Raw genomic sequence first — 27,054 nt, 5'->3', positions numbered from 1 at the left:
CTTTCTGTACTGAATGCTAAGATATGGCCTCTGAAAATAGTGATCCAGTTGCTCAGATAGAAAATAAGTTTGAAACGATGACATTGTTCAAGATGTATTGTACTGGGCCAGTGCTGGTAATCTTAGCTACTCAAGAGGCTGAGGTCTGAGAATCTAGGTTTGAAGCCAGCCTGGGCAAGAATCTCTGTGAGACCTTTACCTCAAATTAACTACCCAAAACAAACAAACAAAAAAGAAGTGGAGCTGTGTCTTACGTCAAGGGGCAGAGTGCTAACCTTGGGCAAAAAAGCTCAAGGCTAGCACTCAATGTAGGGGCTAATTGTACTCATAAACTGATTTGTTGAATTGAAACCCCTTCACATAACTACTTAAAGACGTTAAAAGTAAATAAATACAAAAAAGAGAGAATAAATGGTAGTTTGTGAGAACTGTTGCTTCTAAGGTCAAGATCACCAACATAAAAAGTACTTAAGGACAAGCTGAATAATTACACGTGATTAGGAAATATTACAAGTCAGGATATGGAAGAACAATTTTTGAGAGGCACTTTGGGGCAGTGGTAATAAATATGCATCGTGGAGTCAGAACACTTGGTCTGAAATCCCCAGCTGCTACTTACTACATGTGGGACCTTGGATACATTGTGTATCCTCCCTGTGTCTCAGTTTCTGATAAATGAGGAGATCCCTTCCATAGAGGATTGTTGTGGGGATCAAGTAACATATTTAATGTGCTTAGAGCTGGCTCTGGCACATAAGCATCAATACAAACGTTAGCTCTGACATCCTCAATTCGCAGTCATGATAGATGATTTTGGTTTGGGAAAGTCATCATGAATTAACTCATGCAGTATCCAGGTCCCTTAAATTGATTTAAAAGGCTCTATAGATGGAACAGTCCCAAGATTTAATCCAATCAGGTTGCTTTCGGGGCTTGTTCACAATGTTTAGTTGATCAAGTTTTGTTGGCAGTCTGCTGCTGTTCGAGTTTGAGAGCCTCAGATTTAAGGCCTCACTGAATGCACTATCTTCTGTGAAAAGAAACCAGAGCCAAATGCGATGTACTGTCGGATATGTTTTCTTCATTTCTCCAGGGCCTGAACTGCAGCCATGAGATACCAAGATTTTTAAATACTTCTGTGAAGAAATAGCTTTCATTTGACTCTTGCCAAAGCAGACACAATTACACCCAAGACTTTCTAACAGTTTAAAAAAAAACCACAATGGAGCAAAATCCAAATCCACCAAGTGAAAAGACATTTGTTTATAAACTGATAAAGACAATGAATAAAAATCCTAACTCAAAAATAGGGTAAAGGATGATGTGATAGACTCAATGTCACCAAGGTTAATAGCAAAAGGATTAAAGTATCATCTGTACACAATGGGACAATGTTTTCAGTTTTAAAAAGCATGTAGATAAGGACTGCCCATAGGACCTATAGGAAATTTCTGGTAGTAAGAGTTCTGAGCATGAGAGGCTATTATAATGAAAAGCAGCTTGCATTTGACCTAGGTAAGGATATGATTTGTCAGGTTCAAGTACAGAAAGGAAAGAGGAGACAGATTAGGAGCTGGACAGATGAAGGTTAGGGAGAAAGGTTGCAAGCTGGAGTTTGGTTCCTATGGAGATAGGAGCAAATGAAAGATAATTGAGAGGCCAAAGTGAAAAGGAATCACAGATTTTTCTCCCCTCTGAGGATATCAGGGTAAACTGAGATACTGTTCAAAGCATTTCTGAATAACTCATTTATGTAGACTTGGAAAAGAGCAAGGAAGGAAAGCCTTTTATTTGAACCCACCTCAGTATGAAGGAAAGCTCGTCAGTTAGCCTTAAAAGGTAGAGACTAGCCAGTTTTTATTCTAGCCAGCCTTGATGATGCACACTGGTAACGAGGAGGACTTAGGCTGGAAGACCATGAGTTTGAGACCAGCCTGGGCTAATAAAGAAAAATAAATAAATTAGCCTTATACAGAACAATCCTTCATGGAAACAGACTCAAGAGCGAGTTTAAACCAATTCTGAAAAGATTATGTATGAACTAGGAGAGTAAAAAACATTAGGCATATCAAACAGAGGGATTTAACATAGGAAATAGGTTGGAAGGCAAAAAGGGGTAGGTGAAATAATCAGAGATGGATAACTTCAGCCAGCAGCTACTCTCCCTGGGCATCTGGACACAGAGAGATGTGGTGATGATACTTTGTTTAGGAGAGCAGAGGAAGAAATGACACTCTAGAGCTGGGCTATGGAGGAGAAGCTCAGGATTCTTCCAGAGTCATTGTCAGAAGAAAAAGTTTGGGGTGGGGAAGAGAGTAGTAACCCTGATCCCTTCCCTCCTGGCACTGGCTGATTTTCCTCAGTGCCAGGAAGACAGTTAGTTGTCAAAGGAAGCTGGGAAATAGGAGTTTTCCAATTCCTAGCTCTCAACGTTATTGAACAAAGTAGAAAGTAAGCACATAGCTGAGTGATTATAAGTAAATAACCACCCAATCAGGTACACACACTTATTTAGGTATGCATATAAAAGTCTGTAGGTATAATGTGAGTTCATATTCTATTCTATTCTCTTGGGTCTTGGTCTACTGTAGCCAATGGACTCTTTTGTGGTGTGTGTGTGTGTGTGTGCATATAATAGAGAATGCCACTGTTTAATAGTGTGATGTTTGGATGGAATGCTCCAGAAAAAGAAGTTGTTAAAATATTAGAATAATTTTTCAGTTCTTTTAAGTGACTGGAATGGGGAGCCAAGAGTAGACCCTGGAGATGGGGTATCCAGAAATCCCCAACCTTCTAATCAGGCTTATTCAACTCTCACACTTGCCACCATGTTGAATACTTCACTAGTCAGAGCACACTAAGACCTCACCCTCCAGCGTGGAAACAAGATGCGTGATTTTGGTACTGGTGTGTTGGCTTGGTGTTGTCAATCACCCTTATATATCTGCTTTGAGAGATTCATTTTCCATGGTATACCAACTCTGGGTATTGTTTTTTGGGGGGGGATTGTTTAAACATTATGAATGTCACTAATATATATGTGTTTGTACACATGCACACCAACACATACTTTAACTCACACATCTTTTGGCTTGCTCTGTTATTTAAGGGAATATATAGATATAAAATCTGGATTTCATAAAGCATTCTGAAACTTCTTTTGGTGCTTAACATAACATGTATTTGGATATATCTCTGGGTATCTTTGAACACATTTAAGTGAACCAAGAAGCATCTTTACAAGAAAATAAAATAAAATAAACCACATAAACTGTTGACAGAAATCAAATGTGCTTTGTAGTTAAAAGAAAATGACAGCTCTCTTTTCTCAGAAAAAAAGAGAAGTGTCTTGGGACCTCTATTTCTACTAGCGTATGGAATCTCTTTTTACAGAGAAGTTGCACATACCTTTTTGTTCTGCTCTTATTCTGTGTTCCTCGCCTTTGTGAGCAAAGACACTAATAACCAGGTCATCATTTACTCTGTGGCATTTGGTGCTTGGCATCCAGGAGACGATTTCTCAGAAGAGAAATCCTGATGCCCATGAATTGTATAATATGGAAAGCAGTTCCTAGGAAATGACACGAGAGCCCTCACTTAGTTTCCCCAAAGGTCACTCAATGGAAAGGTCAAGAGATGGAATTGATTGAAAGTAATTATCAACTTGACCTAGATTTTCTCCAGTAACAGAAAGGACAAGAGGCTTTTGAGCTAATTATTGTCCCATGTAGAATTTAATGTATTTGGAGATTGGAGCTGTTTTTATAAAATAGTCATGCCCCTTGATTTTGGTCTTTGTTTGTACAACAAACTGAACTTTCCCCAAATTGTTGGGCTTAAAGTTTTCTTCTCATACCAGGGCCTTTTGAACTATTTGAGGGCATCAAAATATTATCACATGGCAGAAAATTTGGGAAATAGAGAAAAGGAACAAAATGATAATGGCAATATTGGTACGTGAACATGGTGCCACATACTTTCATTAGAGTATGGTGTTTTGTTTTTCTCCATTTCTCTATAGCTGCAATTTATAGTTGCATAGGGTTTTATCCTGTTCTTTACAGCTAACATAGTGCTTTATCATTGTCTTCTGTAGCCTCTGTTACCTTTAACAGCAGCAGGTATTTCATTAAGTAAGCCATATCAGGATTTGATAATTGATTCTAAGCCATTCCTGATTCTTCTTTTCTGTTCTCATTCAGTGGAATCACCAGACTTCCTCATAGGATCAATGCAAATTACATTGAAATAGGAGCCAAATGATTTGGACTGTAGGGCTGTGTCCAGCTCCATAATCTCTTTAGCTCTGCTCCTATCCATCATAAGAGAATAGCAGTGACCAGTCCCTCCCTACTCCCAAAGACTTAATCTATCTCTGGGAAAATTGTAAGATTTGTGTCCCATTACTTGTGATTTCCATTAGACTAGTAGCCTAGAGCAATTAAACAAATCTAAGAACAAATATCCTCAATTAAATAATTAAAACAAGATAAAATCCTTCTAAATAGACAATCTGTGGCAAATTGTAACTGGTTAACTTTGAGTTTTGCTCCTCATGATCATTTTCATGGGTGTGGTAGATAGAATGTTTATTTATAGAATCTTTTATTTTTAATTTTTTTTTGCCAGTCCGGGGGCTTGAACTCAGGGCCTGGGCACTGTCCCTGAGCTTCTTTTGCTCAAGGCTAGCTCTCTACCACTTGAGCCACAGTGCCACATCTGGCTTTTTCTGTTTATGTGGTACTGAAGAATTGAACCCAGGGCTTCATGCATGCTAGGCAAACACTCTAACATTAAGCCATCTTCCCAGCCCTATAGAATCATTTATACTTGGACTCTTCCTCTTTTTCTCTTCTTCTGCCTCCTCCTCCTCCTCCTCCTCCTCCTCCTCCTCCTCCTCCTCCTCCTCCTCCTCCTCCTCCTCCTCCTCCTCCTCGTCCTCCTCCTCCTCCTCTTATTTTTTCTCTTCCTCCTCCTATTTTTCTCTTCCTCCTTTTCCCCCCTCCTTTCTATCCTAGTTCCTCTGCTTCTGTCTTTCTATGTTTCCCAGGACTGTCCTCAACTTTTGATATCTTTCTGCATTAGCCTTTTGAATGCTGGGATTACAGACATGAATAACACTATTCCTAGATTCTTTTTTTCTTTGGGAAGTTTTGAGATGGTTTTCTCCTTAATATTCGCAGATCACAGCCTTAATGCCAAATTTTTATTTTTTAAATAGAACAAGAAAGTATCACAATTAGAAAACTGTTCAAAGTTAAAACTAACTCCATTGACATTACAAAATGTAGTTATTTGGGAGAATTTCCCAGACAGTGTTTTGAACCAGAATATATTTGAATTTTCTATCAGTTACAATCATATTTTGGAGGTCCTAGCAGAACTATTTTGGGAACAAAGACTGAATAAAAACAGCATGGAGAGCTGGGAATGTAGCTCAGTGGTAGAGTGCTTGCCTTGCATGCATGAGGCCCTGGGTTCAATACCTCAGCACCACATAAGTAGAAAAAGCTGGAAGTGGCACTGTGGCTCAAGTGGTAGAGCACTAGCCTTAAGCTGAAGAGCAGAGGGACAGTGCCCAGGCCCAGAGTTCAGGCCCCATGAGTGGACAAAAAAAAAAAAAAAGCAAAAAAACCCAACATTGATTGCTATTTAGATTTCTTTCATAAAACAGGATATGGGGGCTGGGAAGGTGACTCAGTGGTAGAGTGCTTGCCTTGCATGCCTGAGGCCCTGGGTTTGATTCCTCAGCACCACATAAGCAAAAAGAAAAAAGCCAGAAGTGGTGCTGTGGCTCAAGTGGTAGAGTGCTAGCCTTGAGCTGAAGAGCTGAGGGACAGTGCTCAGGCCCAGAGTTCAGGCCCCACAACCAGACCCCAAAATAATAAAAAAAAAATAAAACAGGATATGTTCTCTATTTCTTCTGAGGGTAAAGAGAAAACTTCCACCTAAAATACAATTGATCATGAGATTTATTATGAACTATTTCTAACATTGGAACAGCATATAAAATATTTTGAACACCTCTATCATCAAAATATATTGCCTAATTAAATTTAAACATGTACACATAATTTATATTATTATTACTTAGAGATGAGATTTCACTGTGTTGCTGAAGCTAGTCTTGAACTTGAGGGCTTATGCCTCAGATGCTTGAGTAGGTAGGATGGCAGGTGCACATCACTGCACCTGACAGGTGCAAACATTTACATTTAGTGTGTACTCTTTCTTGATATAATCTTCTTCCCCCATGCCCATTTCCTTCCATGAACATGAACACTGTCTTGAATGTATGTATTTCTTTATGTTTTTTTTTCTGCATAAGTATGCAAATACTTATTGGAAATTATACCTAGTATTATTTACCATATTTTAAAACTTGCATTCTCTCATATGTACAACTTGCCTTATCCACCTTGTTTTTGCGATTATTTCAGGTTCACACATAGAGAAAATTCTTGAACTCATGGTTTTCCATTATGTAAATAGGCCATGATTTATTGATGAGCCTCCTATCTCCTACCTGGAGTTTGATGAAGGAACAACGTAGAATCATATTTTCCTAATTTGTTGGCCAAGCAGAACATCAAGAATATCAGCAGCCCACAACTTCCCTTCTACCTTTCTCCACTTACCTCCAATTATTTTACATTGGCCTGGCTCTGGAAAGATTATTAAAATGACTCATTCATAAAAATTTCTCCCCAGGGCTGGGAATGTGGCTCCGTGGTAGAGTTCTTGCCTAGCATGCATGAAGCCCTGGGTTCGAATCCTCAGTACCACATAAACAGAAAAAGCCAGATGTGGTGCTGTGGCTCGAGTGCTAGCCTTGAGCAAAAGAAGCTCAGATACAGAACCCAGGCCCTGAGTTCAAGCCCCAAGACTGGCAAAAAAAAAATTTCTTCCCAGTCACAATACCCACACTCTGTGTTAGGGAGGATATTGATGTACTCTGACATTAGCCAATACAGAGCACCTGATTATTGTATATATCAACCTGTATGAACACATTCATATCTGTAATCCAATGCTTGTGGTTTTCATATACATGTATTAGCTAGAATTTTCATTTTTACTTTAAGACTGTGGTTTAAAGTCATTAAGATTACAAGCAATAAGCACTTAAGTACTCTTGGGTTATTCACTTACTCAAATGTGTTTTTTAGCTGGCATAGTAATATATGTTTTATTTTATTTTTGTTTACATTCTTTTCTGTTTTTGTAGATTTTATTTTTAAATTTATTTTATTTGCCACCAAAGCATTAGAAATCACTAAAATCTATCCTTTTTTTTTTTTTTTACTGTTACATAGATATTATTTACAGTTGCTAGGTTAAATATAGGTAGTTTTGTAGGCACAATGTGATATGATTGAAACTGTTTGCCCTTCTTCTCCTCTCCTCCAAAGAAACAAAAGAAAAAAGAAAAGAGCTGTGGTTGTAGCCCAGTGGTAGAGGTCCTGCCCAGCACCTGCAAGGCACTGGGTTAGATCCCTAGCATTAATAAAGAGAAAGAAACACAACAACTTTCTGTATTCTCGTGCAATCCATAACCTATGATTTGTCTTTATAATTTCATTCATTTTTAGTAATCTGAGCCTTTTTTGGACTGTTAATAGATAAATTCTGTTAGTAATTAAATTATTCTGGTGACTCCATTGTGCTTAGGGAGGAAAATAGGTATCTGGATTGCTTTCACTTTTTTCCCCTTTATGAACAAATGCTGATTGCAGGAAATTGGATTTTAACATTTGACTAAATCATTATCTATAAGCTAAATGTGGTTTCAGATGGCTAAACTGAATGTTATTAGAAGAATCTTATGTGACAAATAAATAAAGTACACATTTTAGCTAAGATCAAGAACTTGTGAGCCAAGAAATTTCAAACCTAATAATACGTTCGGTAAAGGTTAAAGTAGAGTTTTCAATTATAAAGTAAATGGAATGCATTGTAAATGATTACAGCTTCTCTTGTTTTTTTTTAAACTGTGATCCAGATATGATTATATTATTTTTTGAGCTTTTTATGTTAAAATGAAATCACTGAGATTAAATTTCATCGCTTTGTGCATCCTGCCTTAACTAGTCATGACAGAGATGAGGAGAAGCCCACAACTTCTCTTCTGTTGCTCCTTCATGTAATAAAGTCTATTTTTAGGGACATCTCTCATCTCCACTTAGAACAATGATGTTGTGGTTTCTTTCATTTAGATCAAATTTTCAGAATCGGACTACTTTGGCAACGTCCTGCAAACCCGAAAGTATTTAGCACAGTCTGATTTCTTCTGGCTAAGAAAAGCTGTTCCTAAAACAGAGTGAGTATTAAAGAAAAGAGTGAAATCGATAAATGCATGTGGAGGGGTGGCTTCTCTTTAGATTAAACCTTGTTAAATCTCTCAAGTCAGACCAGCTCACTTACCAATTATTTCATTTTAGCAAAATTTCTGTCATGTTTTGCCAGTTTTTATTTCTGATATTGGGTGATTTAAATCCTCTACGTAATTCCTAGAATGAGGGAGAAAGGAAAGCTTATTAGGATGTAAAAACATTGAACTCAGTTCTAGACCTACTTAAGAATACATATATAGAAGGTATTTTTCTGGGGCTGGGAAGGTGGCTCAGTGGTAGAGCGCTTACTTCGCATGCATGAGGCCCTGGGTTCAATTCCTCAGCACCACATAAGCAGAAAAAGCCGGAAGTGCTGCTGTGGATAAAGTGGTAGAGTGCTAGCCTTGAGCTGAAGAGCTGAGGGACAGCACCCAGGCCCAGAGTCCAAGCCCCATGACTGACCAAAAGAAAAAAAAAGATATTTCCTAGATTTTCATACTCATGTGGAAACTTGAAGAATTTTTTTCTTTAAAAATTTTTTTTTATTGTAAAGACATTGTACAGAGAAGTTACAGTTACAGGAGTAAGGTAATGAGTTCATTTCCTATTGAGCATTGTTACCCCCTCCTTTGTATTTCCCCTATTATCCCTTCCCCCCTCCCAACACCTTCCTCCTTGCTTCTCCCCTGCCACCCAAAGTTGTAAAGTATATTTTCAACATAGTGTCTTCTATGTCTCATTGTTACAATGGGTCAACCTGTATCCTTGTTTTAATATTTTGTTATTTCCCTTCCCCTCTCCAAATTAGGAAAATGTATATACAAGATTCAGGGCAGTAGAATCAAAAACAGTGACAAAAGGGGTTCTCTTTCTTTCTTGATTACTTGCTTTCTCCTTTTTCTTGATGGCTTTCTTTCTTTCTTCTTTGTCTTTGAAGAATCTTTTTAAAAAAGCAGAAACACCTGAGAAATAAGTACGAATAGACATGAAGAAAAAATTGTATAATTGGGAAGCAATTAGAAGATATTTGTTGAGGTAATGCATATAAAAAAACCTACTAGTAATATTTTTCACCCAATAGCAACTATAATTTGACTTATTTTTTCCTCATCTGCTTATGGGAACTGCTCCTATTAAGTAGGACAATTTCCTTAAAAACTTTTGGGTTCAGTGCCTGCTAGCCATGGGTTTCTTCCCCTAGCAAAATGTTGTTTATTGATGATAATGATTGTTAGGTAAATTAAATTGGCAGCCAAGGAAAAAGATTCAGGCAAGGTACTGGTCCCAGATCTCAGTGGTGGGTGTGGATGGCCTACCTCCCTGTCCCTCAACGACAGGACTAGTACCATGTAAAATAAAAGACTTTCCCTTTTCACACTTCTTCCTAATCTTACCCCACTGTCCTACTCTTCCTCCTAGGGAGGGACTTGCTCTCTAAATTTCAAATTTCCCTCTCATTCCGTGTCTCTAAACAGCCAACGCCTATTCTACTTTTATCCCTAAATGAACCTCCACCTGTAGCCTCTCAACTCGATCCTTTCCCGCCTCCCTTCAGATCTTGTCAACCCTCTTATCTGGGATACTTCCACACCCACTATGCCTAGACACCATACTCCTGTCCTCATTAAACTTAAAGACTTTACCCATTTCCCCATATGGGCCACCAATAAAGGGATCCACCACATCCATTCTGGGGGACCACGCGGAGGCAGGCAGGCACAGGAGAAAGATTATTACAAGGTTTATTAGGGGAGCCATATTTCCCCCAAGAGGGAGCACATGGCACCTGTCCCTATTCAAGTAGCAGAAGGGTCTGCAGGCAGGAAGTGAGGTGGGTGGGTGCTTGGGTGGGTCTGGGTGGAGAGAAGGAGGGGCCAGCTGTGTGGCCGTGAACTCCAAGGCTGGGAGGAACTCAGGTCTGGGTGGAGCTGAGGACCAAAGGTGAGCATAATGCTTACAATGCTGATGATGACGTTGATGATGATGATGCTAGCAGCTAACAATTATTATGTGTTTACAATGTACCAGAAAGGGCGTTAGAATCTTCAGGTTTTTTTTTTTTTTTTCTTTTTTGGGTCCGGCCGAGGGGCCTGAACTCTGGGCCTGGGCACTGTCCCTCAGCTTTCAGCCCCACTTCCAGCTTTTTTTCTTTTTACTTATGTGGTGCTGAGGAATCGAACCCAGGGCCTCAGGCATGCAAGGCAAGCGCTCTACCACTGAGCCACCTTCCCAGCCCCGAATCTTCAGTTTTTTTAAATAAATTTTTTATTGTGAAAGTACTGTAGAGAGGGGTTACAGTTACATGAACAAGGTAATGAGTACATTTCTTTTTTTCTTTTTTCTTTTTTTTTTTTTTTTGTTGTGAGAATACCGTACAGAGGAGTTACAATTACATGGGCGAGATAATGAGTACATTTCTTATCCAACAATCTTCAGTTTGTTTTATCCCCATTTCAACTCTAGTCGCCTATGTACTGTTATCCTCATTTTTTAAATGAAGGCTTATAATTGAGAAATTGTTCAGTGCAGGTTTAGATTACTTTTGTTTTGCCTGCTGGTGCTTTTGGCTCCTGGGACTAGACTTTCTACTGTGGCCTACTTCTCCATTGCTTTCATTCTGTTCTCCAGATTGGATAATTTCTATTGATCTGTTTTCAACTCCAGAATTTCCATTTGTTTTCTTTTATGGTTTCTGTTTCTTTGCTGTGGTTCTTTGTTGAGTCATTGTCATCATATTTGCCATTAATTGTATAAATATAGGTAAGTTCTTTGAAGTAACTGCTAATGGCCACTTTCAAACCTTTGTCAAATTTAGTATCTGGGTTCATTCAGTGTTAATTTCTATATATTGACTCTGCTATACTTTTTCTTTGTATAACATAATTTTTAGTTATTGAAAAGGGCATTTTTAGCTAATATGTTGTAGCAACTCTGGATTCTGATTTTCTTTTTCTGAGGCTTTTAAAAAGTGATTTTCCTGGGATTATTTGCAGACTGTATCTTCCTTATAGTGTGTGGCTGTGGATTTTTCCTACTGTTAAGTTCTTATTTGTATTTTTAAGCTCACTTCTGGTGATTATTCCTATGCATTCACAACTTAGTGGTCAACCAGTGATTAGGTAAGAGCTTGTGCTCAAACACTGGAGCATATAGGGTTTCTTCCTTCTCCAGCTGCCTTGGATTTCACCTCCTACAGGCTCTCTCTGTTCTTCCCTACACACAGACCTACTTTTCTGTTCAACGAGGGACATGGGGAGTGTTTATTTTGCCCTCAGATTGTGGCCTTTACTGTGTCTGTGTTCTTTTCCTTTCTTTCCCTTCCCTTCCTTTCCTATGTCCTTCTCCCTTCTTTCCTTCCTCCCTCTCCCTCTCCCTGTGTAGCAGGGCCTGGGTTGCTAATTGAAAAACTCCTAAATGTGTCATCTTGAACATTATCCTAAGATGCTGAAGGGCTGTCGGATTCTAATGCTCTTTACTTGGTAATATTTTATTCATGCCTTGGAAAAACTGCTGAATGACTTTATGGGCTTAGGCAAATTATTTCATTCTTGTACTTATTTTCCTCTGTCAATAGAAAACAGTCTCATTCCTGATGAGAGATTGGTTCTAGAATATCCTGCAAAAGTCTGAGGATGCTCAAGTTTCTTATAGAAAAATGATGTACTATTTACATATAACCTATGCACATTTCCTGGTTTAACTTCAATTATCTCTACATTAATTATAATACTTAATACAATGCAAATGTTATGTAAATACTTGACACATTCTATTGTTTAGGGAATAATGACAAGAAGTCTGTGCATGTTGAATATAGGTTCCTTATTTTTCTGACTTGTGGGTATGGAATTTGTGAATACAGAGAGCAGATTCTACCTTTTTCACAAACATTAAACTGGTTAGTGTTTAGAAAAAAATTCTCCAAGAATGAAAGCCATTGTAACACTTGTAATTTTTCTTTTCTCAGACTATCTGTCTAATTCAGAGAAAACAACATCAAGAAATTTGAGATGCTGTTTCCATGGCAAAGTATTAGAACTGCTTTCTTTTTCTTTTTAGCAACTATCTGATGGGTCCTTTTTAGGCATCATAGAACATTTTAGCTTCATAATACCCATGGGCTTTAATTGACATCTTTTAGATCTGAAAATTCTCAAGTTAATTGAGTGGTTAGGAGAGTCTGGATTAGCTCCTTTTTTACTAGTTTATTTGGAACAGCATATCATGATTATATTTCCAAAAAGCACTGAAATGCATTTTTGTATCTTTGTGGGGCTAGGAGATAAATACCTTTATCTTCCATTCTTATGGAATCCATTTTAGCAGTGCTGATGTGCACTAAGCAGTTTCTAAGGCAATGGGAAATGTCAGCAAGAATGAAATTAATTGGTGGTCATCCCTAAAGGTATATCTTTAGGTATTGGCTTTCCGAATTGTCACTTTATCAAATTTGTTTAAAAACAGAGGATTTGCTTAACTGCTTGGCTTGAGTCAAAAGTAATTTCTTTCCCTCAGGATCCTTTTCTTTTATAGAAATGCTTTTAAGCCAGCCTTCCTGTTCATTCACTCTCCTTCTACTGTGACCAAACAGGTCTGGATTCTCTTTCTCTATCTCTTAAAATATGTAAAGAATACATCAAATGTCGATACGAATTATAGTCCTGCCCAGAAGTTTTTTGTTCGATGGCATTATATAGAGCACAGAATATAAGCGATGTGATCTGCAGGATATTAGTAAGAAGGCAATAGATAACTTGATGGTTTTTCCAATTCAAATTCTCTAGATTTTCTTTAGGATAAGTAAAATGTGAAATTTAGTACGATGTATATCTATTTTATATAGTCCAAGGAAATCAGAGCATCATTGCATTTCCTTCAAGTTATTGTATTTTGGCATTACATTCTGTTTATTGATTCCATTTTCTAGTATAATTTGATCCCCAAATATTTTGAGATTTGACATTTATATGAGATGGCTCCATAGCTTCTATATTAAATCCTTCTCCAGCTTTCTGAAGCAACCCAAAGTCATAGTGAAAACAATTTAAAACATCTGAATAATACTCTTTATCAAAGTATATGTATAAGAAATTTACTTGAACAGATTGAGTGATTTTCTGCTTGGAACATACCATTTAGACAATAGTCTTCATTAGGGACTTGAAATGTACAAACTCAAATGCCTTCAGAGTTTATAAGTGAAAAAATGATTGTCTTGGAAAAAACTTTTTGTTCAAAATAAATGTGCTCAGACTTATGAAACAGCTTCCCTTTTTACAACACCTTAGTAAGAACAATAAAATTATATTAAAAATTGTTGACTTAGGCCAGTGACAGTAGTTAACAGTGGCAGGGACAATGCAGAACTAGAGATCGCATATTCCACATATGGGGAATTCAGTTCAGTAGTTTTTCAAACCATTGTTCTGGGAAAAGAAAACAACTCTCTGGAAGAATTGTACCTAGAAGGTAGAACTTAGTCTGTGGACAGCCAACTTTCCAGTATTCCAGTTATCCGTTGTTGCATGGCCAGTTATATCTAAATTTAGAGGGTTAAAACAATAATAACTAATTTTCTTTCATGGTTGGGTGGGGGAACTCAGTAGGTGCAGTTGTACAATTGTTTTTCACTCAAAACTTGTGCTTTACCACTTGATGTGCAGTTCTATTTATGGCACTTGGGTGGTTAATTGGAGCTAAGAGTCTCATAGACATTACTGTCTTGGGCTGATTTTTCATCATGATCCTCAGATCTCATCCTCCTAAGTAACTAAATAGGCAGGTGCCACCAGCATCCAGTCAGTTGTGTGGTTATTACTGTTGTTGTTGTTGTTATCTTTAGTACTTGTACAAAAGAGTTGCCATTAGTTGTATGGTTTTGCTCATGGTCTGTCATGTAGTTACAGTCAGATAGTGTGTGGTGGTAGATGCTGGCTGATGGTCTCTATATAGTTTGGCCTTTGGAACAACATGTTAATTGTTGAAGAAACTTTGAAAAGCAAGTTCTGAGGAAAAGAAAGGGAAAGAGGAGGGAGCATGTGCTTCCAGGTACCAAGTGAGGATGTTTCTCCCTTAATTACCTAGCCTTGGAAATCATTCCACTGCATTTTATTCTTTAGAAGTGAATTGCTAAGGGAAGCCCATCCATAACCAGAGAAAAGGACTATCAACACTCTCTCTCTCTCTCTCTCTCTCTCTCTCTCTCTCTCTCTCTCTCTCTCTCTCTCTCTCTCTCTCATCTCTTGTCAGTTATAGTGTTTGAACTCAGGACCTGGGTACTATCTTTGAGCTTTTCTTTGCTCAAGGCTGGTGCTCTACCACTTTGAGCCACAGCTCCACTTCCAGTCTCACCCGACTTCCCTGCTTGCCAGGTTTTGAACCTTGATCTTCATATCTCAGCCTCCTGAGTATCTAGGATTACATTTCTTAATGGGAAGAGGGTAAAAAAAATTCACAAACATGTAGTAAAATGCTCACAGGTAGGCTCATATCAGAGAACAGTAAAGCTAAATATCTAATAAACTTGTACAAAATGTTTAACAGCTGGATTGGCATGGGTCTGAACAAAGAAAAAAATAATAGCATTGACAACTGGTAGGGCCTGCTGGTACAGCTCCTTAATATCAGTTCTGGGGATAATCAAGGTGCCAACTGGGCCTTGAAGTGAATAGAAACTGTAGTGGGGTAGTGGTGGCGTTCTGGAGTGGGAAGGTCATGTATCTGAGGTATGATGTTTTAGTGATCCTTGCTGAAGCTTTCATAGTCCCATTGGGCTTGAGTTTCAACCACTGGTTGATTTCTTTGTTTTGTCTTTCTCTGTCTATTAGTGTTAGAAACATGTTTGGTGGCATCTTTGTGTGTTTGTGCTGGCACTGGGGCTGGAACTCTGACTGGGCACTGTTCAAGACTGATGCTACTTGAGCCACACCTCCACTTCTGGCTTTTTGCTATTTAATCAGAGATAAGAGTCTCACAGACTTTTCTGCAAAAACCATGATCCTCAGATCTCAGCCTCTTGAATAAATGAGCACTATTGGTGCAAGCTGCTGGTGCCTGGCTGCTTTTTAGTTTTTTATTTAAAATTTATTCAAATTTTAGACTTAAAGGGTATTATCTAATAATCAAGAACAATGTTTTAATTGTTAAGTAGTTGTATAAGGGGGTTACAAGTCCATTAGTCAGGTGATCAGTACAATGCTTCTTTCCTTTATTCTCCCTTATTCTCTCCCTGCTGGTTTTCACCCACAAGTTACAAAGTTTATTTTCTACATAGTGTCTATTGAATACAATGACTTTTTTTTTTTTGCCAGTCCTGGTGCTTGAACTCGGGGCCTGGGCACTGCTTCTGGGCTTCTTTTGCTCAAGGCTAGCGCTCTACCACTTGAACCACAGAACCACTTCTGTCCTTTCCTGTTTATGTGCTACTGAGGAATTGAACTCGGGGCTTCATACATGCTACACAAGCACTCTACCACTAAGCCATATTCCCAGCCCCAATGACTTCATTTGCTTACCCTTCCTGTCTTCATTCTTGTGTTGCCCACCTTAGTAAATACAATTACCTGGTATTGATTTTAATAAGCACTAGTTGTTAAAAATGAAAACGATATATAGAAACCAAAATAATACACATGTGTAAGATAATACCATACTATCAAAGTTTTGACATTTTTTCTTTTTCTTTTTTGTCATACTTGGAGTTTGAATTCAGGACCTGGGTGCTGTCCCTGTAATCTTTCCCACAAGGCTAGCACTCTACCACTTTGAGCCTCAGCTCCACTTCCAATATTGTGGTGGTTCATTGGGGATGAGAGTCTCATGGGGACTTTCAGATCTCAGCTTCCCTAGTAGCTAGGATTACAGGAGTGAACCACCAGTGCTTGGTGGTTTTGAGCCTTCTCAATGACCATATTCTAAAATTTTGAAAACTTCTTGGCTGAAGGGAAGAGTTGTGAAGGATGGGAAGAGGAAAATCCCTAGGAATATATACCATCATTTGTGTATATTATGGTTGAATCCAATGCTATTTAGAAGCCAAGTTACCTGGATTCTTTCCTCTAACCTACAAATGGTAGACTCTGGGTATAGTGTCCAATTGCAACAGTAACAAATAACTACAATCATAACAAAACAATAAGCATTTCTCCAAGTTCTACCGTTCAGAAATCTGCCTTGGCTTGGCTGTTCTCTCAGCTTTGGGTTTCAGAAGACTTAAATCAAGGGACCAACTGACTGAGGTCTTATCAAGAGTCCCTGAGAATAATCTCTTTCCAAGTTCACTGGGCTGGGAAGGTGGCTCCGTGGTAGAGCGCTTGCCTGCATGCTCAAGGCCCTGGGTTCGATTCCTCAGCACCATATAAGAAAAAAGAAAAAAGCTGGAAGTGGCGCTGTGGCTCAAGTGGTAGAGCGCTAGCCTTGAGCTAAAGAGCTGAGGGACAGCGCCCAGGCCCAGAGTTCAGGCCCCATGACTCCCCCCAAAAAAAACAAAAAACAAACAAACAAACAAAAGTTCACTGAGATTTGTGTGCTGAGTCTCCTTCCTGTGGGTGAAGGGCTAAGGTCCTCTCTTCCACTGGGGTCATGTGGCCTCTACACGTGAGAGCCAGCAATAGAGCTTCAAATCCTCCTCTTTTCAATCTCCCTGACTTCCTCTTTGTACTGTCTCTCATTCTAGCCAGAAAAGTTGTTTGTTTTGTTTTTTCTTATAAAAGTTTACAAGATTAGGTCAGGTCCTGATAAATAATCCAGGATAAAGGCCTTATCTGAAAGACCTTAAACTTAATTATATCTGCAAAGTTCTTTTTTTCCTCTCTAAGTAACAATGTATTGACAGGAATCCTGAGATTAGTATGTAACCATAATTGTACCCATTGCAGATAGCCAGGTGAAGTCAATAAAGGTGTGTTTCCCTTCCTCTGGATTGCTCAAGGAATAAGGCCAACCTGTGTTAAAGATTAGGGCCTACTTGAATTAATTGCCCTGAATTAGAAAGAAAGGAATCATCATTTTATAGTAGTTCTAGATAACTGGGCACTGGTGGTTCACATCTGTAATCCTAGCTACTCAAGAGGCTGAGATCTGAGGATCATGTTTCAAAGCCAGCCCAGGCAGGAGGGCCCATGAGACTCATCTCTAATTAACCACCAGAAAACTCGAAGTGGAGCTGTAGTTCAAAGTGGTAGAGCACTATCCTTGAGCAGAAGACTCAGGGACAACACCCAGGTCCTGAGTACAAGTCTCATGACCAGAAAACATAACAACAACAACAATAATAATAGTAATATTAGTATATAACAACAATAACAACAACAACAATAATAGTAATATTAGTATATAACAACAATAAAGTAAATTAAGTATTAAAAATAAAAAAGAAATAGTTATAGATTTCAGTTTTGACAGAGGAAGGTGCTATCCTTTTGAATTTCCAGGAGCATCTCTAGAATGATACAATCTAAGGTTTAATGGAAGTATCATGAAGTGAGACAGACCAGACTAGACCTTATACAATATATGGTGCATCTAAGACTCAGGATTCTCATCTGTGAAATGGGCTAATAATTCCTATAGTGGTTATAGGGAAAAACTAGGACAGGGCAAATGATTAGTGATTAGTGAATGTAATTAGTGAATGTAAAATAAGATGGCATGCTCATAGACTTCTGTATATCTACGGAGAAGGTATGAGTGCTCCAATGACAATCAATGCTGGGGTTCCCTATCAGTTTCATATTAGATGAATATAAATCAATTTGTGAGTTGGACCTAATTATTACACATAAATGAGTAAAACAATTGTTTTGGGAAGGCATTTATACAAGGTTTGTTTATCAGTCATGATGGGGATAGAACCCAGAGGTTCCTGAATGCTGAGCATGTGCTCTACTAATGAATTATATACCCCTAGTCTTTTATAACTTCATTTTGGTGGTTCTAAGGTTTGAACTTAAGGGCTTGCACTTGTGAAGCAGATACTCTGCCACTTCAATCATGACCTCAGCCTTTTTTACTTTATTTTTCTTATGTGTATGCCTCCCCTGCCAGGGCTGCTATTTACACTTCCTGCATAGCTGGGATGACACGTGTGCCACCACACCTAGATTTCTATGTTGAGATGGGTGTTTCATGAACTGTTGTTTTGCTTGGGCTGGCCTTGTACCTTGATCCTTTTGATCTCAGCTCCCTGAATAGCTAGGATGACAGCTATTGGAAAAGATAGGATTTTGTGAACTTTTCCCCCTGGGGTAGCCTCCAATTGTAACCTTTCCAATCTCTGCCTCCTGAGTTGCTATGATTATAGGAATGAACTGCTGCAAATGGCTGAGACAGTTAATGTTTTTTTTTGCTACTTGAATTAGTAAACTTTGTCGTGGAGCAGGCTGACTGTCTGGGTAGGGGTTGCACTTTATTCATTTCATTTCAAATAAGTCTCTGGATGATCACCAATCTACAACTTCCTAATGGCCAGATTAGGGATGATGCAGGTATAAATATGTAATTGTTCTACTGATTCATCGAACAGTCTGGAAAAAAGGTTGTGCCTATTCCTGTTTAGAATTTCCCACTAAAGCTTTTCCAGAAGCACGTGTGCTGAATTTTTCTGTGAAGTTATGAATAACGAATAACCAGGGTTAACGTAGGATAGAGCCAGGGCTCTAACAGAGGCAATAATTTCCCTTCATGCCAATATCAATATTGCATTGGCGGCTACTAGATTCAATCCCATTGTGTTTGCCTTTGCTCTCTACCTGCCTGGATACTGGTGTCATGCTGTACCATTTGTTTCTTGTCCTGCAGGTGGTTTACAAACCCGACAACTGTCAACGCCTTCTACAGTGCGTCCACTAACCAGATCCGTGAGTAGCAGCTTCATAGGTTGTTAATCTGCCACCAAATAGAAAGAATTCTTCCATTTTTGTGATGAAGAGTATGTTATTCCTTATCTCCCCTCTCAAACTGATTGGGTATGTTGAAAGTAGTTTGTCTGCCTAGGCTCAGTTTTCCTTACTCCTTTCATTGCACTAGCATTTACTTTTATTTTATATATTTTTGGTGCCGTTCTTGGGTTTGAACCCAGGGCCTAGGCACTGTGCCTGAGCTTTTTTTTTAACTCAGCTCCACTTCTGGATTTTGGTGGTTAATTGGAGGTTAGAGGCTGATGGACTTTCCTGCCCAGGCTAGCTTCAAACAACAATCCTCAGATCGCAGCCTCCTGAGTAGCTAGGATTATAGGCCTGAGCCACTGGCACCCAGCTCCTCCTTGCTTTCTTCCATTCTTCTTTCCCACCATGCTGACTTCCGTTCTGTTTTAGAGCATGCCTTGTTCCAGGCTATTTGTCCTTGGAAAATTCCCCAAGTGCTCTGCATGCATGGCTCATTCCTAGTGCCTTCAATCTTTACTTCAAAGACATCTTGTCGGTGAGACATCCCACCTACCCTCTGGCCAGTCAATTAGCTAGCCAGAGGCCCTCCAAGCTGCACTGGTCCAGACAGGACTCTCAGTGAGAGAGCTCAGTTGGGTGGATAGGCCTACTCGCTGCTGAAGTCACCCTCGTGTGGCCACTATGGGAAATGGAAATCTCTGCGAGACTGGTCTGTGAGAACTAGGAACAGAAGGAAAACAAGCAGATGGTGCTAATTTTTGATTTCAACATTAATTACTATAACCAAATAAGTTGTTAAATATTTTGAATGTCAATCCTCACCAGATAAATATTCATTACCAGAAAAATACTGTTGCTTTCTTAAGGACCTGATCTCCAAGTTGAGAAGTAAGCTGCATATGTTATTTGAGAACTTATGTTATTTGAGGTATTAATTATAATGGAAATTTATGCTATTTATTTAAATATGTGAAGCACTTAGAATATTCTACTAGGTGATAGAATGTTGCTTAGTTTATTAATTATTAAAAGAAAATATATTATTATGTAGTATTTGGTACATGCAAAAATTGGTAGAACATGCTGGCATGTGTTAAGTTATAAAGTATGTAAGAAAGCACAAAATTAATATGTGCCTAGGTAGCTCTCACTTGTTGATGACCAAGAAGCAGAAAATCACCAGGTATTATTATATCTTCCCATCCCCCCATACAATTTCTTCTTCACCACAGAAGTAACCACTATGCTGGGTTTTGTATATCTTTACTTATGTATTTTTTTGTACTGGTCTGGAGACTTGAACTAAGGGCCTGAGTGCTGTCCCTAAGCTCTTGTGCTCAAGGCTAGCACTCTACCACTTGAGCCATAGCTCCACTTTTGGCTTTTTAGTGGTTAATTGAAGATAAGAGTTTCATGGACTTTTCTTTCTGGGTTGGCTTTGAACTGTGATCATCAAATCTCAGCCTCCTTAGTAGCTAAGATTATGGACCTGAGCCACTGGTGGCTAGCTAGTGTTTAATTTTTTTTTTTGTGGTTGTAGGCCTTGAATTCTGGGCCTGGGTGCTATCCCTGAGCCTCTTTCTGCTCAAGGATAGTGTTTTGCCACTAGAGCTACAGCATCACTTCCAGTTTTTGAGTGGTTGATTGGAGATAAGAGTCTCCTGGGGGCCTGGGAATGTGGCTTAGTGATAGAATGCTTGCCTAGCATGCATGAAGCCCTGGGTTGGATCCCTCAGTACCATATAAACAGAAAAAGCTGGAAGTGATAGAGTGCTAGCGTTGAGCAAAACAAGCTCAGGGACAGTGCCCAGGCCCTGAGTACAAGCCCCAGGACTAGCAAAAAAGAAAAAGAAAAAAAAAGAAATAAAAGAGTCTTATGGGGACTTTTCTGCCCAGGCTGACTTTGAACCATGATCCTCAGATCTCAGCCTTCTGAGTAGCTAGGATTACAGGTGTGAGCCACTGGTGCCCAGCTTTGTGTTTAATTTTTAAAAAATTAAATATTTAACCATTTTATCAGTATGCCTAAATAATACATTATTTTTATTTTTAGTAGAATAAAAATGGTGTACTATTGTATGTAATCTGTGTGTGTGAGAGAGAATGAGAGAGGGAGAGAGTTTGTGTGTGCTGGAACTTGAACTTAAGGCTTTGTTCTTGCTTAGATTTTTGCCAAGGCTGGAGCTCTACTACTTGAACAACAACTCCACTTCCAGCTTTTTGGTAGTTAATTGGTGATACATGTCCTGTCTAGTCTGGTTTTGAACCATGATCCTCACATCTCAACCTCCTGAGTAGCTAGGATTACAGGGTGAGCCATCAATACTTGGCTCTCTATGTAATGTTATGAAACTCAATTTTTTTCAACCAACATTCAATGTTTTAAATAATTTTTATTTTTGTCAGTCATGGGGCATAAACTCTGGGCCTGGGCACTGTCCCTCAGCTCTTCAGCTCAAGGTGTGCGCTCTACCACTTGAGCCACAGTGCCATTTCCTTAAATAGTTTTTAAATTATATTTAAATAGTTGTCCAAGGGATTTCAACTCAACACGTCAATGTATGTACACAGTACATCTTGGTCAGTGTCACCTCTTCCATCAGTCTCCCCCATCTATCCTATCCCCACCTATCCCCTCCTAGTTTCATTTTCACACACACACACACACACACACACACACACACACACACACACACACACTAACTTTATTTACCCACCCTTCCTTTCTCCACTCCTTTGCTCCTCTCCTTAAACACTAAGCCCTCTGTAACAGGACATGCTTCGGCTTCAATCAACATAATTTTAAAGGTTCTTATAGGTAATATGTGACAGTAGTCCTTTTATTCCGTTTTTCACTACTGTTTAGCATTCCTTTGCCTGACTACACTGTCAGAGTATTTATCTGTTCCAGATGATGATAGAGTTACCCATCCTTTACCTTTCCAGGTTTTTGTTCTTACTAAGAGTGCTGCTTGAATGTTCTTATACTGTCATATTGTCTCCTGACACAAGTCAGGAATATTCACTTCAGTGAGGAAATCCTCACCAGTACGATATGCTAAGACTTAACTTGACTAAATGCTTTTCAAAGTGGGCTGTCCAAAATCCGGAAGTATTTCTGTTCCTCGTTTGCATCAGTTCTTACCATTGGTAGACTGAATTGCGCCTGCTCAGTGAGGGTAATAGATTAGCTCTCGTGCAGGAAGGATATGAGTCTCTTCACCAATGTTCCACACTTACTTCCATGCTTACTTTCAAGTGTCCCTAAGGCTTGCTCTCCACTGGACCCTAAGACGTATATAATAATAGTTCTGCCTTCAGGGTTCCCTGCTGGTCCGCTTTTTTTCTTTCCTGGCAAGCGCGGATCCTATCAGAGTTTACCGAGGAAGAAGCAATTTCAGGATGGCCCAATGGGTTCTAAGAAAGCTCATGGGCAGAGGGGTTTCCAAATGAACAATTTGAAGCAGTATTTTAATTAAGAGATTCAAGCTGTTTCTATTTTCCTAATGACCAGTGCTTGCTCTCATTGTAAATTACATTGCCAGACAGGATGACAGGGAATCCTTTGGGTGACTTTCTGTTCTGATTTTCCGGACTACAAATTAAGACAGGTGGAGTTGCTTCATACTCACATCCCCACTGGATTTCCTGGGCCTCCCACTGTCCCACTTCCAACTGCCATCTTTGTGCTTCACTGAAGGAGTGAAAAATGGAGGTGATTTTCTAAAATGAACATCTTTATTGATTAGGGGCTAGCACTGACAGCATGTGGCCATCTGTTTAATTGGGTTCCACATCTATGATGTAACTATACTTAGTAACGTGATTTATGAGAATTTCATTCTGTTCTCATTATCATTTTCTGATTTATGCCACTTAAGTCTGCTTCTCCATGCAGTAGAGACTTGAATTGAAAATAGAAAAACCTAGAGGATGGTTAGTTTGGGTTTTGGTTTTTCTTTTGTGGGAAATCCTGGGCCTCGTGGACATCTTACAATGTTAGATTTTTGCAGGTGGATTGAAGCTTCTTTCTTTCCTTGTCAAGTCTTTAGACATGGAGTGTAGGGGGAAGTCCATGATGGTAATGTGCTGTGTGATGAGCTATCCCTAGCAGCTGTCACAGAATTTAATTTTCTAAGACAGGTAAAGAAGAAAACAAGCGGCTGAGTTTGTTGGTGCTTCGATGTGTGCTTCCCTAACTTTTTGTTAACTACAAAACTGGTCTTCCTGTTTTGCTAAGGAGAAAAGTAAGAATCCCAGTGGAAGACCTTGAGTGCCATAGATCTAATTATATGACCCTAGTGGAGAAATTTATCCCTTCTGGCCCTCATTGTCCTATCTGCTACATGTTGAAGTTACCTAGCCCATAAGGTTTTTTTTTTTTTTTTTTTTTTTTTCGGTCATGGGGCCTGAACTCTGGGCCTGGGCGCTGTCTCTCAGCGTTTCAGCTCAAGGCTAGCGCTCTACCACTTGAGGCACAGCACCACTTCTGGCTTTTTTTGCTTATATGGTGCTGAAGAATTGAACCGAGGGCCTCATGCCTGCAAGGCAAGCGCTCTACCACTGAGCCACCTTCCCAACCCATAGCCCATAGTTCTTTTTTTTTCCTTTTGGTGTGTGTGGGGGAGGGGATTGAATAGGATGTAAATTACAAATGTATTGTTGAAATCAAGGCTTGTATTTTTTCTTCCTTTTTCTTTTGCTTTTTTTCCTCCTTCTTCTAGTACAGGGCTTTGAACTCAGGACCTCATGCTTGCGAGGTAGGTATTCTATCACTTAAATGATGCTCTCATCCCAGGGCTTGTATTTTTAGAACTAGTATATCAGAAATTCTCCAGACATCTAGTGAATTACAGGCGAAACACCTGAAGATTTCATGTGGGAGGAGGGAATTTTGAACATGTGCTGTCAAAAATGTTTATAAATTAAACCATTATGTTCCTATACCTAAAAAGTACAAATAATTTAGAAATGCACTTACTTATATCTCCGATTATGCAGAAATTCCATTCTGGATAATCAATAAGCACACTCAGAGACATGTACAAGAATAGTCCTAGCACTATTATCCATAATAGCAAAGATGTGGAAAAAAACAACTAATGGTCATCAACAGAATACACACTGTGCTGTAGTCATGCAATTGGATATTACATAGCAATAAAGAAGAAAATGCAATATGTATGAATGTCACTGGCTTAATATTGAGTGAAAGGAGCCTGGCACAAGAGTAGATGGGTGCTGTTCTTTTCCATGCATATAAAATTCAGGAGCAGGCTCACAAACCTGTGTTATAACACTTTAAAATAATGTCTACCTTTACTGGGGATATTGACAGGGAGGAGTATGGAAAATATTCTCTTGGTTGCACAGGTGAGATGTGTTACAAGTTTTACTTTGGGTTGAGGTGGTAGTTGTAGAGCACTTTGACTAGCATGTATGAGGCTCAATCTAGCATCACACACACACACACACACACACACACACACACACACACACACATTTGTGCCTTTCTTGCATGTCAGACCTCAATGCAAATAGCAACACCTCATTTCCTTTTCTCCATAAAAACTAAACAATAGTACTCCTAGACATTTTGACGTTAGAATGGGTTGCCTCAGGATAGATCTCTAGAGCTATAGACCAAGAATTGGCAAACATTTTTCTGCAAATTACCAGATAGTAAAATATTTTCAGCCTTGTTAGCCATTCAGTTGTCTCAGTTTTGACTTCTCAAACCTTTCATTGCAGCAAGAGTCAATTTATCAATGAATAAGCATGGCTCTGCGTTGTAAAACTTCTTTAGAAGACAGACAGCAAGCTGGAATGTCCCATGGGCTATAGTTTGCCAATCCTTGAAATAGAGCCTATGAGAGGACGGGCTCCAGTGTCTGTTGTGGTGTGTTCTAACCTGCCTTCCATTTTTCCAAAAAATCAAATCAGAGTGTGTTAGTGATGGGAAGACCAAATAGCTTATACTTGATTTTCATTTCTAGGAATGTGCATGGGAATAAAATTTGTGGCATATAGTCAACATCACTGTGTATTTGTGAAATCCCTCATTGCAGTATTGAGTTTTTATCTTTGTACATCCCAAATCATATTAGAGAATTATTTTAATCAGATAAAATCATGGCTTAAAAACAGGCATGGCATAAGGGCTAAATCTAATGATTTTTATTATCTCCCCATTATACACAGGAGATTTTAGTTGCTCTAGTTTTATCACAGATATGTGCTAAAGAAGATAAGCCTTTGTCCAGAGGCTGGGCTTATGTGGTCCTCAAACTATAGAATTAATCCTGAAATCAAACATAGATTTGTTTTATTGTTAAGGAAATAACTGTTTCTCACTGGTAGAGTATCTTGTACTTTGTTGGCTCTGCTGAAACTATAAATTGGAAGTCAAGTTAACAAACACTCACCTGTGGCCTCTAGTGGAAATTAATGAAATTAAATCCTTGAATCTATTTGGTACTCCACTTGGAGAAACAGGAAATCAAGGCTCACATCTGGAATTTAGGAATACTCTTCATAACTTTGGAGCTAGGTGGGAATTGAAGTCACTATTTAGATGTCCTGCAACTCAGTCACTCTTAGTAATTTTCCTGTCTAATCAATTAATATTTGAAGGGATCCCAGTAATTCTCGCTTCCTTCTATACAAGCCCCTGTGTAATCTTTTCCCATACAAATTGAAGTTTACTTCTATGATCAATGGACCAATGTAGAAGTGACAGACTGTAGTTTCTGCAGTTAGGTCATAAAAAGACATTGTGCCTTCTATCTTGATTGATCACTGGGTGAAAGCAACTATCACATTGGGAGGGCAACTAGTGAAGAGACCCAACTAGTGAAGAGACCCAAGTGTGAGGCAAATAAGGCCTCCTGCCCATTTCTAGCACCATGCAAGTGTGTCATTAGGGAAACAGATCCTCTAATGTAACTAAGCCATCAGATGCCTGTGGCCCAGGTGAACATCTTGACTGTAACCTCCAGAGAAACCCTGGGACAGAACCACTCAATGAGCTCTTCCCAAATTCCTAACCCAAAGAGATAGTAACTGTTTACTGTTATATACAACCAGATATTTTTTGTGCCAGTCCTGGGGCTTGAACTCAGGGCCTGGGCACTGTCCCTGAGCTTTTTTGGCTTAAGGCTAGTTCTATACCACTTGAGCCACAGCTCTACTCCCGGATTTTTCCGAGTAGTTTATTGGAGATAAAAGTCTGATGGACTTTCCTGCCTGGGCTGGCTTTGAACTGTGACCCTTAGGTCTCAGACTCCTGAGTACCTGGGATTATAGATGTGATCCCCCAGTACCTGGCTATGCACCTAGATTTAAAGATGATTTGTTACACCGAGAGGGCTAATACAAGTATTATAACACATCAGGTACTGAGTTTGGTGCTAGGCTACCTAACATGGTATGATGTAGTAGTTAAGGGTGTGAATGCTGAAGTGTACCATTTGATTTTTAAAATCCTGGTGTGATTGTGAATGACTCATGACTTCAGGCGAGTCTGGAAGCCTCATTTTAATTACCTGTAAAATGGAAATGTTAGCATTGATTATTCTCTAGGACTGTTGTAAAGATGAAATGAGATAATGGACATAAAATGCTTAGAAGAGAGTCTGGTTTATAGTAGGTAGTCAGTAAATCTTAGCTATTACTAAATGTTGTTTTTGAGGAGCTGAGAGAGAGACTTATACCCTGTCATTTACAGGGCTGATACTGGGTACAATACATTCTGAGAGTCCCTGCCTGGGATTAATTAAACCTGGAGGAGTCAAGATTGGATTACCAATGAAAGTAATGCTTGAGTAAGCTTTGGGAAG

At 39.1% G+C, this 27,054-nt stretch overlaps 1 protein-coding gene across 1 annotated transcript in view; it reads left to right on the top strand.

Annotated features, from left to right (window-relative positions):
* Positions 1 to 27,054, top strand: part of Phex (phosphate regulating endopeptidase X-linked) — a 210,286-nt gene that overhangs the window by 137,649 nt on the left and 45,583 nt on the right. Inside the window, exons 14-15 of the mRNA XM_070040718.1 lie at positions 8,217 to 8,320; positions 19,131 to 19,189. Coding sequence (XP_069896819.1) covers positions 8,217 to 8,320; positions 19,131 to 19,189 — 163 coding nt within the window. The remainder of the gene's footprint in view (positions 1 to 8,216; positions 8,321 to 19,130; positions 19,190 to 27,054) is intronic.

Source organism: Dipodomys merriami, unplaced genomic scaffold (assembly GCF_024711535.1).
Source record: "Dipodomys merriami isolate MVZ:Mamm:240054 unplaced genomic scaffold, mDipMer1.0.p SCAF_3, whole genome shotgun sequence".
Classification (NCBI taxonomy): domain Eukaryota; kingdom Metazoa; phylum Chordata; class Mammalia; order Rodentia; family Heteromyidae; genus Dipodomys; species Dipodomys merriami.
This window is presented reverse-complemented; position numbering and strand designations above follow the sequence as displayed.